The sequence below is a fragment of the Meles meles genome, chromosome 16 (assembly GCF_922984935.1).
Source record: "Meles meles chromosome 16, mMelMel3.1 paternal haplotype, whole genome shotgun sequence".
NCBI lineage: Eukaryota > Metazoa > Chordata > Mammalia > Carnivora > Mustelidae > Meles > Meles meles.
The window spans coordinates 56,901,219-56,916,302 of record NC_060081.1 but is presented as its reverse complement, the minus strand read 5'-3'; the positions used below and the strand labels follow the sequence as shown (position 1 = coordinate 56,916,302).

General features: G+C 50.3%; 1 protein-coding gene across 3 annotated transcripts; it reads left to right on the top strand.

Annotated features, from left to right (window-relative positions):
* Window positions 1–40: 40 nt before the first annotated feature.
* PLAGL2 (PLAG1 like zinc finger 2) lies at window positions 41–13,827 on the top strand. Of its 3 annotated transcripts, XM_045981527.1 has the most exons (4): window positions 96–172; window positions 643–697; window positions 5,547–5,920; window positions 8,722–13,827. In XM_045981527.1, exons 3-4 carry the CDS (start codon window positions 5,661–5,663, stop codon window positions 9,953–9,955), a joined length of 1,494 nt encoding a protein of 497 aa, XP_045837483.1. In that variant the 5' UTR covers window positions 96–172; window positions 643–697; window positions 5,547–5,660; the 3' UTR covers window positions 9,956–13,827. The 3 variants fall into 3 exon arrangements, with proteins under 3 accessions (XP_045837484.1, XP_045837483.1, XP_045837485.1); XM_045981528.1 differs by lacking the exon at window positions 643–697 and having other exon boundaries at window positions 41–172; XM_045981529.1 differs by lacking the exons at window positions 96–172; window positions 643–697 and adding an exon at window positions 3,637–3,663.
* The last annotated feature ends 1,257 nt before the right edge of the window (window positions 13,828–15,084 follow it).

Genomic DNA, 15,084 nt, shown 5'->3' with positions numbered 1-15,084 from the left:
CGGGCGGGACCATAGAGAGCCCGCGGCACCGCCCCCTCCACGGCCCGAGCGCCCGCTCGCGCGGCTCCCACAATGCACCGCACAATGGCCCGACCGCCGCCACTACCGGGGCCTGAACGGGCCTGGCGGAGCCCGAGCGCGGCCCGGCCCGCAGCGCGGGGCCCCGAGCGCGGTGAGTGCCGGCGAGGGCCCCGGGGGACGGCGGGGAGCGGGGCGGGAGGCCGTCTCGCTGTGCCCGCGCGCCCGGCACCCGGAGCGGCGGCGCCTCTCATCTCGGGCCCCACGGCGCGGTCGCCCACACCCCCGACCGGGGGCCCCCTTCACGCCAGTTCGGGCCCCGATAGGCCCCATGGTGACGAAATCTCTCCGCGGATCCGATACCTGGGTCGGGGGACCGGAAGAAACCCCATTGGTCCCCTTCCTACCGAGACCCGGAGACTCAGCCCTGAGGGTCCCCTACTCTTGACCCCCAGGTTCCCTGGAGACCTAGATAACGCGCTACTGACCTTACGAGGGACCCGGGTCTGGGGGACGCAGATAAGCTGCACCTGCTCCCTCCCCTAGGACACGCCTACCGGGACCCACATAACCCCCTTTCCTGCTCCAAATACTCCGCTTTTTACTCTCTGTTTCGTTTTCCAGAACCACACAACCCATTTTGAGGCGTCCGTCAAATACCCGGTTCTGGAGAACGCCAGTAAGCTCCATCTATAATTCCCTCCTCAGTGACCATACTCCCAAACCTTAGATATCTATCTGATTACCCTTTTGAGACTTTGGAAATTCAGAGAATTCACTTCTGTTTTCAACTCCTGGAATCCTCCAGCCCTTATAGTCCCCCATCTCTTTTGGGGTGGGGGGAGGTGGTCCCTTAGAGACTAAGTTAACTTGCTAATGATTCTTGATCATACTTTCCCTTCCTTCCCATCCCTGAAACCTCCTCCAGACTTCTCCCTGAATTTCTGTCCCTTCTCTGGCAGGCATCCACTCCTGTCTCTCCCAGCTCCAGGGGAGTTGAACCTCTCCCCCCACTCAGTGGAGTGGTCTAAGAAGCTGCCCAAGGAGCCTGGTTATTCCTTATAAATCCAGTCCCAGGCTCTGGCCACAGCTGGTGGGGGAAAGGCACCTGTAACGTGGAAGATAAGGGGACAACTGGCGTGGGGGAGTTGTTGGTGCTTTCACCTCCAAGAGTAGCCTGTCTTCTGGCTTGTGTGTTTTTCCACCTGTTAGTTTGGGACTGTGATAGAGATTGGCCTTGAATTTCTAACTCTGCCCCTCACGGTGAGGCCACTCCATTGTGGGGGGAGCCCTTGGGGGTGTCCAGCCAGGTTTCCTGGTAATGAAAATGGGGCTATAGTGAGTTGCAGCCATTTGCTCAAGGCCTCCTCGGGAGTGAGAGGCAGCGGGAAGGGACGAAAGAGTGAATCAAAGGGACTGCAAAGAGGGCCCATCTATAGTGACAGAAGAACTAGCAGCCCGAGAGTAAATCCAACCCCTGTTAATCCTGTTTGATGTCTCTTGGAATGATGCAAGTCATTGAGACTCTCCGGCCTCCCTGTAATTTAATTCTCCCACCACTTTGGAGTGCGTGTGAGGGAGGGAGTGAGAGGGGCGGCTCTTCCCATTCCTCCCTTTCCTTCTCACTGTTTTCCAGCCAGTCAGTGTGTCATTTGGATTTGTTTCTGGTGCTCAGGTCAAGACCTGGTTTTTGTGTGTGTGTGGTTTTTTTCCTCTCAGTCTATTTATAATTTCCCAGTTGCTATTTTGGGTTCTGCTTAAGGGAAGATTCTGTCCACCCTAAGGAACGTTCCAGGGTGTGTTCCTGGGTGTGTTTCCTCCTCGGCAGGTGTTGAATTGAGTTCTTCAGATCCCCAAGTAGCTCTTGGGCTGGAGGGATAAGAGCTATTTTAGGGTAGTCACTGAAGTGGAGCTGTTAATCCTCTATGGGTCTCTCTAGTTAAGAACACTTAGAGGTTAACCCTTCTTTTGCTGCGCGGGTGGGGGAGGCTGCTCCACGGTTTTGGGAGGGTTGTGAGAATTTCCTGCCGCAGCAGAAGGTGGGATAGGAACGTGCAACTCAATACAAAGGCAAAGATAATAGCTGCCTTTTGTTGGGTACTTAGAGCACGCCAAGCACTACCCTGTGCGCCAAGCACTACCCTGTGCCCTTTGCATACCTGACTAAAATAATCCTCACAGCAAGCCTGTGAGGTAAGTATTTTTAGCTTTACAGATGAGGAAACAGGCTAATAATGGAGAAAGAACGCAGTTTCTATAGAGATGATGTAACACCATAAAAACTATCGTTTCGTCAGAGGGCAGCAGGCATCATGGCACACGGCAGGACAGACAGACTAGGGAGCAGTTTGTCTCCTTTCAGCTTCCAGAGAAGGCCTTCGAGTTTTCGGAAAGCATTTGTGTTTGGGGTACAGAGCCTTAGTAATAGAAGAGATTCCTGAGGTGAGAGAATTGTGGCCCAGGATGTGGTGGTGGAGGAGGGGAGCGCAGCGGGGGCTGGTTAGAGGGGATGTGCTGCGGGTTGACTGTGAGGGAAAAGGGGAAGGCTGCATTCTGGGGAGATGCTGTGAAGGGAAGGAAACTCACTCAGAGGCCTGAGAAGTAACATTAAAAGGGGAAAAAAAGAAGTACTACTCGGGCCCTGTGCGGAAAAGAGGCAGACACAGTGTAGACCTCAGAGACAGCACTGCATGTACTCACATACTTTAGATCAGACACTTCATCCTCTGCGACACTAGTATAGGTAAGGAGAATAAATCTTCAGTTTAGAAATTGAGGAAGCGGAGATTCAGAGAAACAAAGTAACCTGCCCATGGTTTCACGGCTAGTGAGTGGCAGCTCTCCTGATAGCAAGTCCAAGGTTCTTTCCATGCTGCCTCCCTCTTCAGATCAGGCGCCAGAAGGAATCTTTGGATGAAAATACACTGAGTTATACCAGTAACTGGGAGGGATTGATTGTGTTTGTTTTATGGGAACAGGTTCCGTCAGCTTCTCTACAGTTGTTAAGGTTAGAGTGTGAGACCAGAAGAGCAGCTTTGAAAGAAGCAGAATAATTTCAGTTTTGCCGAGGAAGAAGTCTGAAGGAGAGGGGCCCAGGAACTTTCCTGGAGGAGAGGAGTTTGCAGACAAAAGACAGAGGGAGAGAGAATAGATTCCCAAAAGGGTTCCTAAGGTAACAGCGGCAGCTTTGGTTATCCAGTAGGCTGTTGGTGACTATAGGTAAGGACTTCCACTGTGCCTTTTTAAAAGGGTAGGGGGAATAGGATCAGGGTGTTGGCTATTTCCTTTTAAAGTCATAGCCCCATTAAACCCAGATCAAGGCAAGCACATGGCTGCCTCCCTCCTTTGGTTCTGTCAGTACAACCTTGTGAGCTGTCCTTAGCCACCACCGGCCTCTTTCCTAGAAGCCCATTACTCACGCTTTCAGAAGCAGCGTATTTTACTAAACTGCTGTGTCTTGTTTGTGCTTGTTCAGGAGAACAGAAGAGGTGGACGTGTGGGAGGTGGGGGACGTCCTGTTCTCTTTCTGAGTTTGTGTGGAATTTCCAGGGCTAGGCTCCCCTCTCACACTGGCCAAAGTGATGTGAATTGCTTCCTTCTGGCTGCCATTCCCAACTTTCCAGGGGCTGAGGTGCATGATTTTGGGTAAGAAGGGGGAGCAGCATTTGACTTTGAGGGTAGGGGAAATTCCCTCCAAACTAGATGTTTATACCCAATTCCAAGGTGCATAGTAATCACTGGTATTATAAACAGGTAATTCCACCCTTGAGAAGAAGGAAGGACTTAAACCATGAAAGGCAGATGTCAGAGGCCTTTGAGATTTATAGTGAAGCAGGCAGATACACCATGATGACTTGAAGGCTCAAGTGGGACTAGTTTTTAGTACTGCCTACCCCTCCCCAGCACATGACTCATGCAAAATGCAGCCACCTTTGTGCTGATCTTTCTAGGCAAATCTCCACTCGTGATGGGGAAGTGTTTATCATATTACATTGCAGTGTTTCTTCAACAAGAGGAATGGTTCCTGAACAGGACGTAGCTCATGTTAATGATGAGCAAAGCTCTCTGGGGCATGAACCCGCTGATCCCATCATCTCGTTCACGGCCAGTCTGTTGGATGAATGGTCACTGTAAGCAGCAGGTGCTAATGAGCTGAGCAAGCATTCTGTGGCCCACAGCTGTTTGTGTGGTTGGAGCCTTCCCCAGATTCTCATGGACAATCCCCAGATAGCCCCTTTGCTCCCTTTACATGGAAAAGCCTCATGATCAGATTTTTGGCATGACCTCTTCAAAAGGAATCCCCCTGTTGTAGCAAGTTGCTTTGCATTTTGTAATCTGTGATGAGTTTGTGAGTGAATATGGGTCTGTTGTCCCCCTTTTGACAGTCCGTACAGTAACTCCCATCCTCTCTTCCTTTGAGTTCATGTCAGGAAAAAAGCTCTGCCATCTTTGCTCCAGTTTTCCCCCTTCCCACACACTTCTCCTTCCCCTGCCTCAGCAAGAGAAAGGATCAGGCTTCAGGATATTGGCTCCCCACTTTGGAAGGGCTGCGACCCCAATTTAAACCTGAACTTTATGAGCATAAGTTAGCCTTGCATCAACTTGCATTCAGTGACTCATTCACCCATCTAAAAGAAAGTTGAGAGTCCTTTTCTAGATGCTAAGTGTGTGGAAATGAAAGAACTGTGATCTGACCCTTCAAAGAATCAGTTTGGTGAGGAGTTGTAATGCAAGCACGCTACCTGCTCATAATGGAGAAATGCATGTGTGCTATGAGGGTCTGCCAGCGGGGTGGTGGGGGAGGTGGGGCGGGGGTGGCACTCAGCACCTGGGGTCTTGGACAGGCTTTGCTAAAGAAGTATGGCTTGGGACACCCAGAGAGGTGGTGGTGGGTAGGCTGGGACCAGTACTGGTTTAGGGGAAATGTGGAGTCTGCTGTTCCCTTCTTCGGCAGAACCTCTCATTGATGCTCCGCTGAGAAACACATCTGGCTCCGGAGCTGACTTTCCAGGGTGTAAATTCCTAAGCAAAGCCTTCTTCCTTCCATGTTGCCTTTTGGGCATTTTATTGCTCTTTAGCACCTCCATGAGGAGGAGAATTGTGGAAAGTTGTGGGTGAGGGGGAGGTAGGGTAAAGAGGAGGAGGAGCTACTATCTCTAAATTTAGTGGAAAGGATATAAAAGTGAAGTTGAAAGAGAATAGTTGGAGGTTAGGGCTTTTCCTTCCTCAGATTATGTTGCTTACTATTCACCTATATAGTACGACTGATAATAGTTACTATTAAGCGCTTACTGGGTGCCCAGACTTCTGCTGAATGCCTCTCTTCGTTATTTGATTCAATCCTCAGACTATTCTTATGATTTAGGAGATCATTAAGCCCATTTTGTAAATGAGGAGATAGCTCAGGTGGCTGAAATTCACACGGCTTTGAAGTGGAGGGGCTGGGATTGGAACGGGATCTGTCTCCCTCCAGAGCCCATGTTTTCATGGTATTGGGCTCCCTAACGCCGGGTGTTCTGATGTTTCAGGTGAAGAGACTGTTTTCTGAAGGCTGCGTTGGAGGCTGTGACAGAGCAGAGAGCCCGTGTGGAGCTGATGGGGAGGCTTTCTGAATAACATGGCCCTTCGCCATTAGTCTTGCCATGACCACATTTTTCACCAGCGTCCCCCCCTGGATTCAAGATGCAAAGCAGGAGGAGGAAGTGGGCTGGAAACTAGTTCCCAGGCCTCGGGGCCGGGAGGCGGAGAGTCAAGTGAAGTGCCAATGTGAAATCTCGGGGACGCCCTTCACGAATGGGGAGAAGCTGAGGCCTCACAGCCTCCCCCATCCAGAGCAGAGACCGTATAGCTGCCCTCAGCTGCACTGTGGCAAGGCTTTTGCCTCCAAGTACAAGCTATATAGGTAGGTGACACTCCCGTACCTATTCCTTCTGTGGGGTTCCCAGAGGACAAAGCCAGAAAGACTCCACTGAGTATGAGGCGTTATCTGTGACAGAAGAGTAGAGGTTAATTGGCCCATAAGTGTACCCTGAACGTCAACCACTTGAAGTCACTCACTAACAGCTAATACTGGTATTTGTAGGCAGACACTAGACTCTGATGGGGAAATACCAGCCAGTCACGAACAAACCAGATAGAACAGTTTTGGCAATACTACTTTCTCCACCTTTGTCAATTAGCGGTGAGAATCTTAGCCAGAAATTATGACTCAGTCTTAGAACTTTAGAAGGAAAAGGAGACCCTCTGGTCCAATCTGTAAATTTTAAAGGGAAGGTGCAGAGTGGGGAAGTAATTTACCAAGGGTCACACAGTTTCTTTGGTCCCACGGTGCCTCTTCTGAGCCAGTCCGCTGCTCACATGATTCGTTCTTAGACTCCCTGGTGTCCTCTGGGTCAGCAGCTGATCTGAAACTTGTAAGCCCAAGAGCCCTATATAAAGTGACATGGAATGTAACAGTGCTGGTATAAAGCAGATACAGCAGAGCAGCCTGGCAGGGATGGGGTGCTGCTCAGAGTTTATCCTTGCCTTTCCACCAGAGGAACAGGAAGATGCCCTTTCCAAATGAGGCAGACTACCTGATGCACACCCCTTCGTCCGTTCATCTAGCCAGCTATGATTTATTGAGCTCCTGCTGTGTGCCAGCCACAGCATTCAGTGCCAGGGACCGAGTAGTGAGCCAGACAGATGGGAGTGCTGGCCCTCGAGTTCACTATCTTAATAGTGGGGACAGACAGCAAACAAGTAAATTCATGAACAAGATGACCACAGAAAACCTTAGTTCTTTGTCTGGAAAACAGTTGATAGGAAGGAACTAAAACAAGTAACAGGGTAGTGGGTGACCAGGATTGTCCTCAGGACAGAATCATGCTTTGATTCTGGGTGTTCCTATGTCTTAGGTGGACTCCAGTTGGGTTGTCCTCTTAGTACCATCAGGGTATCCATGGGAGGCTGCAGAAAAGGTCCTGGTCTGGGGGGCAGGAGCCCAGACTCCAACTGTAGTCACTGTGTGAGCTTAGGTGAGTTACTAAACTTCTTAGGGCCTCAGTTTCTTCAGTTGTAAAATGAAGGAAATGGACTGTGGATCACCCATCACCTCCTTCTCATACATTATCATGTCAGTATGTCCCAGGAGGTTCACAGTAACTCTCAAGCATGGGCACTCACATGTAGCATGAGTGTAATGGCTGTTTGATACCTTCCAGGTAGGAAGGATCACTGGGTGCTATAGTGGAGGCAGCGGTGGCATACCTAAGTGAACTCAGGTTGCAAGAAGGACTGTGTTCAAATTCAGCCTCTGCTGCTTACTGACTGGTGGGTGGGGCTGTCCTATGCTTTGGCCTCTTGTGGAGAACGAGGTAAATGACAGTTCACACAGGTCCTGGTAAATGTGGGCCCTTGAAGTCTTGGTGAGTTGATTCTGAATGTCCTGTGGAGCTCTGGACTGTAACTCCTGGACTCTGAGCTGCTGTCCCTCCAGATGGGAACAGGTAAACCAAGGGGGGCACTGAGGTGCTATACCATGGGAACACTTTTTTTAAGTGTTGGTGGTTTATGTGGCAAACACTTTAAATGGTACAAATGGGCATTCAGTGAAAAATGAATTGTCCTCATGCTGAAAGCTACCATTTTTCTCCCCAGAGGTGTCCAGTGGGGTCAGTTTCTTGTGTATCCTTGCTGAAACATTGAAACATGTACTCCTTCCATTTTTATTTTCACAAGGGATTGTATTACACACACTACCGAACTTCGTTTTTTGACTTAGCCCCTTATATTTTGGGATTGTTCTAGATCGGGAAGTTTAGATATATTTCTTTTTTATTTTTTATTGTGCCATTTAAAATTTTTTAAATATAATTTTTTGAAAAGAAAATACATTCACATAAAACAAATCCACAAAGTACCAAAAGGCGTACAATGAAAATTCTCCATCATACGCATAAGCTTCTTATCTCTTCTCTGCATAGGCAGCCAGTGTTGTTAATTTCTTGTATATCCTTCCAGAAATATTTTTGAGTGCGTACAAACAAACATTTGTCTATTTTCCGTTTTTTTCCTATGCATAGTACCATTCTGCATGCACTGTTCTGTCCCATTGCCCTTTTTTTTTTTTTTTTTAAGATTTTATTTGTTTGTTTGACAGACAGAGATCACAAGTAGGCAGAGAGGCAGGCAGAGAGAGAGGAAGGGAAGCAGGCTCCCTGCTGAGCAGGAAACCGGATGCGGGGCTCCATCCCAGGACCCTGGGATCATGACCTGAGCTGAAGGCAGAGGCTTTAACCACTGAGCCACCCAGGCGCACCTGTCCCATTGCTTTTTACCACTTCATATATCCGAAGAGTTTGTTCCCTGAGGGCATATAAAGCTACCTTGTTTTTTTGTTTGTTTGTTTGTTTTAGTTGAGTCATTTTATGAACTTACCATAATTTATTTCACCAGTTCCCTACTGATGGACATTTAGATTGTTCCTGACTTTTTGCTACTACTAACAGTGCTGCAAAGACTAGCAGTATGTATGAGATTTTGCAGGTGGGCGAGGACAGCTATAAAATTTAGGTACTCACTGGTACGGGACCCCATTGCATTCCATCACATGGCTCAACCATAATTTTAGTATCTAGTTCCATCAGTGGACGTCTCGGTTGTCTGGCCAGCCCTTGTGATCTCCCTTCTTTTTCTCCTCTATCCTCCCATCCCTACCCCCAGGCACATGGCCACCCACTCAGCCCAGAAACCCCACCAGTGCATGTACTGTGATAAGATGTTTCACCGCAAGGACCATCTGCGGAACCACCTGCAGACCCATGACCCCAACAAAGAGGCCCTTCACTGTTCTGAGTGCGGTAAGAATTACAATACAAAGCTAGGTTACCGGCGCCACCTGGCTATGCATGCCGCCAGCAGCGGTGACCTCAGCTGTAAGGTGTGCCTGCAGACCTTTGAGAGTACCCAGGCCCTGCTGGAGCACCTGAAGGCCCACTCACGCCGAGTAGCAGGCGGTGCCAAGGAGAAGAAGCACCCCTGTGACCACTGTGACCGGCGGTTCTACACTCGCAAGGATGTGCGGCGGCACCTGGTGGTGCACACGGGCCGGAAGGACTTCCTGTGCCAGTACTGTGCCCAGCGGTTCGGCCGCAAGGACCACCTGACGCGTCATGTCAAGAAGAGCCACTCACAGGAGCTGCTCAAAATCAAGACAGAGCCAGTGGACATGTTAGGCCTACTCAGCTGCAGCTCCACGGTCAGTGTGAAGGAGGAGCTGAGCCCCGTGCTGTGCATGGCCTCTCGGGACGTGATGGGGGCCAAGGCCTTCCCTGGCGTGTTGCCTGTGGGCATGTATGGCGCCCACATCCCCACCATGCCCAGCCCGGGCGTGCCCCACTCCCTGGTGCACGGCACGCTGCCCGTGGGTATGAGCTACCCGCTGGAATCCTCACCCATCTCTTCCCCAGCTCAGCTTCCTCCAAAATACCAGCTTGGATCTACCTCATACTTGCCTGACAAATTGCCCAAAGTGGAGGTGGATAGTTTTCTGGCGGAGCTTCCTGGAAGCCTCTCTCTCCCGTCCGCTGAGCCCCAGCCCGCCTCACCTCAGCCGGCGGCGGCGGCGGCAGCCCTTCTAGATGAGGCACTGCTCGCCAGGAGCCCCGCCAGCCTCTCTGAGGCCCTCTGTGCCGCCAACGTGGACTTCTCCCACCTGCTGGGCTTTCTCCCCCTCAACCTCCCCCCGTGCAACCCGCCGGGGCCCGCGGGAGGCCTGGTCATGGGCTACTCCCAGGCCGAGGCGCAGCCCTTGCTCACCAGTTTGCAAGCTCAGCCTCAAGACTCCCCTGGAGCTGGGGGGCCGCTGAACTTTGGACCTCTGCACTCCTTGCCTCCGGTCTTCACATCTGGCCTGAGCACCACCACCCTGCCTCGTTTCCACCAGGCGTTCCAGTAGCCCCCAGGGAGGCCCTCGGTCCAGACTTGGGCTCCGTCAGGGAGCCTCTGTGCCCACCCTGTCTGCCTCCCCCAAGAAGGCAGCTGAGCTTTCAGAGCTGGGTTCAAAAAGAAAAAATTCCAGTATCTGTATGGAGCACTTGGTTTGGGGGTTCAAGGCTCCAGGATCAGTTCCAAGAGGAGCCCTGAGCCCCAGCCCCATGAAAAGATCTCATACCATAGAACTTCAGGTATTTTTACTTTTACTTTTTTGATCTGAATCGGGAGCCACACTCAGCCCTCTCCTCCTCCAAAAAGTCAGAAGCTCCTTCTCTTCGGAGAAGGAGGCAGTCTCTTGGAGACAGAGGGTTTCACTTTGGATGACCTCGAGAGAAATAGCCCAAGAAGCCCGTCTCCTGGTCCCAACCTGCAGACCCCACAGCAGTTGGTCGGGCCCTGCTGCAGAGAAAGGGTCACTTGGCTCCATCGCCTGTTTCCAGCCAGTGGGCAGGAGAGAGGGCCTCTTCCCTCACCGCCCCCATCCTTCCTGTACCGACACCTCCACTTCCAGTCAGTGTTGTCCAGCAACGGCACCGTTTACACAGTCGTCTCAGACACACCATTCACCTCCCTTGCCAAGCTGTTAGCCTTAGAGTGATTGCAGTGAACATTGTTTACACGCCGTGAGTCCATTCCCACCAGTCCATTCCAGTTGGCACCAGCCGGAACCATTTGGTTCCTGGTGTTAACTGGAGCCCTGTTTACAAGGCGGAGTCGGGTCTCGCTGACTTCTCTTCACTTGAGGTCACGTTTTTCCCCTGTGGGGAAATAAACTGACTTTGGACTGCTTCAGTCTCTGCCATCTTCCATGACTGTGTCTGTTCCTGCCTTCGTCGGCAGTGTCCGCGAGACAGGCAAGAAGACTGGAGCCGTTTTCTCACAGGTCTGCAGTTCTGTTTTTCTCCAAGTACATCATGACCCCACCCCCTCCCCTTGAACTGGAGAGGGGAGACCTGAAAGGCATGCCCGCTGCTTTTGCCCCCACTCCCCGACCCCTACCCCAGACATCATGAACTGTTATCATTAGTCTCGGAAGGAGGGACTCAGGTTCTAAGCTGGTGTGGATAGCAAAGGAGAGGGTGTGAAGCCTGATTTTGTCCCCTATTTATCCCTTTTCCAGGAAGTTGTGGAATTGTTGGAAGAAGAGTTTTCAGGAAGTTAGGGCTGGGCAGATAGTTGAGTCCTAACCTGTGGGTATGTCATTGGCTCCCATACTAACCTTTTCTCCACAGTGTCCCCTCCACTCCTTTGCAGTTACCGTGGACTCGGGGTCACTGTGCATAGGCCTCTCTGCTCTCCATCAAAGAAATTCCACCTTCTGCTTGTGCCCCCCCCATTTAGCCTCGATACTTAGCAGGGTTTCTTGCAACAGATGATCTGGTTTGTGGGGCTCCCTGCCACAGACAGTGCAGCCCTTGCCCAGCCGAACCCCATCCCTGCTTCATTTCTCAGTTCTGCATGGGCTTCGCTCTTCCCACTCACGGGAGGGAGGCAGCTCGGGAACCACTGATGTGGGACCCTCATGAGACACCTCCACTCTGTTTCAGAAACACACTTCTACCTCTTTACTGTTAACTCCTACAAGTGCAGCCAGTAGTTTCTGGGCACCTCTCAGCCGTGCCTCATGCTGGCTTCTCCACGAGGGTTTCAGGACGAACTACCAAGGAACTGCCTCAGCCTCCTCCCAGTCCTACTCTCCCTTCTAGAAATCACTTTGCTTTATCATCAGGAACTGAGCAGGTCCAAGACCCAGGCTTCTGCTTCAGCCCAGGCCAGTACTCTTTGAGGTGAAAACCTTAAAATGTAGCTCCCTGGCCCTTAATTGGAAGCAATGTGGTGTGAATAAGCACGTTTTGATTTAGGCAGGGTAGCTTGGGATACCTTTAAAAAAAAACAAAACAAAAAACAAACCAGATATAAAAATGTCTGGCAAGGTTAGAATCAGACTAGGTGATTTGCTTCTAAAAATTAGTTTCAGTGAGTCCCAGGGACTAATTAAGGTTTATTTTTAAAAGCGTCCCCCTTGGTACGCAGCCACCTCCTGCATGCTGTGCATGTTACTGGGACTCGTATTACAGGAAATGGCATGTGAGGGTCCAAGCAGGACTCGGTGCTGCCATTCTTCTTATCGTCTCTGGTCCTCATCACTAGACCCAGCAGCCCTTTACCTGCTCCTGGCCACCTTCCCTGCACCCCTCGTTCATAGAGGCAGGTGGGCCTCTGGCCACAGAATAGAAAGTCTCAGGCTTAGAGGAGTCCGTTCTTCTTGCCTGTCCTTTCCTGTCCCTTCCTTGAATTCTCTGCCCCATTAGTGATGCTGGGAAACTCCTAGAACAGGCAGAGCGACTATTTAAAGCCTTGTAACTGGGGACTTGCCCCATCCCCCCTTTCCATCCTGCCCCTCTTTTCCTTCAGTGCCCTCACCACACACAAGGAATTTCTCTATCACTGTGAACTTTGCTGGTACAGAGGAACATCCGCCTTCACCTTTTTTTGGACCATAGTCACCCAGCCGTTTCTCAAAACTTCCCTTCCCCAAATTTAAGGAGGAGGGAAAAAAAAAAAAGCCTTATTGGCCTGGTTGTTCAAAGGATAAGAATAGCCTTATCCTGCACTAGTACCAAACCCACTTCAGTACCTTTACTGAGGCCATGAGAGCCTAAGGGGTGTCTGCCCAGGACAGGAGCCATGGCATGTGGCAGAGACCAAACAGGGACCAGGTAAAAGGGGTGATGTCCCCTTTCCCTACCACCTGCTCCAACTTCTGTCAGCAATGAGTTGCCCTGAACGGGGCAGGCACCTCCCATCCTGTACATAGCTGGTCCAGGCTGAGTACATTTCTGGGGGCCAGGGATGACCTGCCCAGCTGTGTCAGCTCAAAGGTTCTGTGCACATCTTAAAAGGGGAGAGGTGGGAAAAGGAGCACCAATGAGATCCACCCCCCAACCTTTTTTACAAATGGCATTTAATGGAAATCCGGGAAGCAGGTGTGATTACTTTTTTGCTCGTAGATATTGTCCTAAGTTGAAATTCTTCCGCTGCCCTAAATTTCCCCTAGTAGTCTGAATCCCTGCCCCCCCTTTCTTTTTGGTAGCTGTTTTACCCATTCCCTCTACCTCCCCTCTTATCTAGGAGCTGTTTTTAAGCACGATTTTTTTTTGACAGTTTATATTGTACAGGATCAATATTTTGCTTTTTAACAAGGATATTTATGTAATAAGAAACTTTGCCTTAGGCAGGTGTTGGCCAGAAAAGTCCAGATTCCTCTGGGACCCCACCCTGGCCTCTCCTGGAGCTCTGAACCTGCTGTGGAAGGAATTGGCTCTGACCTTCACCACTGGAGAGAAGGGTCTGCGGCAAGGGAAGGGGTGTTCTGGTTCTAACAGGAGAAAGATTCACCATGATAATCTAGTGCCTCTGTGGAGGGGTTTGGAAGAAGTATTCCAGCCCCGTTTCTTCAGATGCAAGCTCACTTCCGTAGCTGCCCCCTCCACCTCTGCCTGCTTGGCACTAGAACTCCTGAAACACACTTCCCGTTCGCCTCCCTCCCTCCCAGTGATCAAGGCTTTGGGGCCACTCTTTCGTAACGCCAGATTATTTAAAGAGAGAAAAATACAAGAAAAAACCTTCTAGCACTTTGTAAACACAGTGAATAACCTCTTGGAGTATTTTTGGCTTTATATAAAACAAGGTTTTTAATTGTAAAATATAAGTGCCATTAGAAAATGCACAGGGCGTATCTTTGTTAAAGTAGATTTTTCAATGTTTTACAGAATTACATTTTCAAAAAAAAAGTTTTTATAATGAAGTTGTTTATTAAAAACTTCTGAATGATGTGTTTGGAAGTTGTGAACCTGTCTGATTGGGAAAGGGCTGGAGAGAGCCTGGGGAACTAGAAACTCCAAACATCTCTAGTCCCCAGGGGGGATGGTGAGTGTAGGGCAGATGGTAACAGGCCTTCACATTAGCACCTACAGACTTTGTACTTTGAAATGAAAGATCGTAATGGGATGTCTTTGAGGTAAGTGGCATCCCATTATCACTTAAACTTGGACGCAAGGGTCAGAAAAATCAAAGTGGCTTAATGAAATTTCATATAACGAAAAATGCCAGATGTAGCACAGTTTTTAGAATTGGTTCAGCCACTCATACATGGCTGGCTTTAGCATTCCTGTCTCTCGACTCTATCTTCTGCAGAAATGACTTCATCCTTAGGCTCTACAAAGTGGCTCCCTTTGTGTAGGAGTAGAACGCTGCCATGATTCTGTCCCTGTCACTCTCAACGGTGCTGACCAGGAAGAGAAAAAAATTGTATTTCTTAATATTCACAAAAGCACCACTAGGCATCTCCTGTCTCACTGGCTTTCACAGGGCTCTGTGCCCTCCCCAAAACCAGCCGGCGACTACAGGGCTGAGTGAGACAGGAGGAGTGAACGGTTTCTCAAAGGAAATTGGGGTTACAGTTAGGATGGGGAATGAATGCTGGTTGTCCAAGAAAAGACATGCCATCCAAAGCCCAAAGTGCACAGCTGGCAAGTGACAGAGCTAGGACCTGACCTTGCTCACACCTGGGCCTACCCATTGGGTGTAGACAAACTGTTGAGACAGTGACGTGGCTTCTGACTGCTTCTTGGCCAGTCTCTTAACAAAGGTAGTCCTCACCACCCCGGGCCCTGTAACTCATACTGCGATCCTCCTATCCAGGGCTAAAATTGAGCTTGCTTTTCCATGGTCTGGGGCCAGTGTCCAGAGCCACGCAGTGTAAGTCCTGAGTCCAGCCCAAGAGTCCATGGGATAGTAACAAATGTTAACATCTGTAACAGGCATTTTGTGTACAAAGGCACTGGGCTGGCCCTTCATCTCTTTGGCCTTGCATTCACTTCATAAACATTCACTGTCGACCGCAATGCCTTCAGATCCCTAGCTGGGGCCCCAAGGGAATACACCTTGCTCTCTAGGGAGTGTACACCCCATGGTGGGCCCAGGGGCCAGAGCTATCTTTTTCATTGGGCAGGAGGAAGCTGAAGGCTCTCTGGAGGAGGCGGCAGTGACTTCCAGGAAGAGGGGCCATTAGATGTGCTGACCTGCATA

Excerpts from the sequence above, each read along its gene's own strand:
- PLAGL2 (XM_045981528.1), top strand. The coding sequence starts at position 5,661 with ATGACCACATTTTTCACCAGCGTCCCCCCCTGGATTCAAGATGCAAAG. Across the intron at positions 5,921-8,721 it reads TCCAAGTACAAGCTATATAG|GCACATGGCCACCCACTCAG; the intron begins GTAGGTGACACT and ends CCCTACCCCCAG.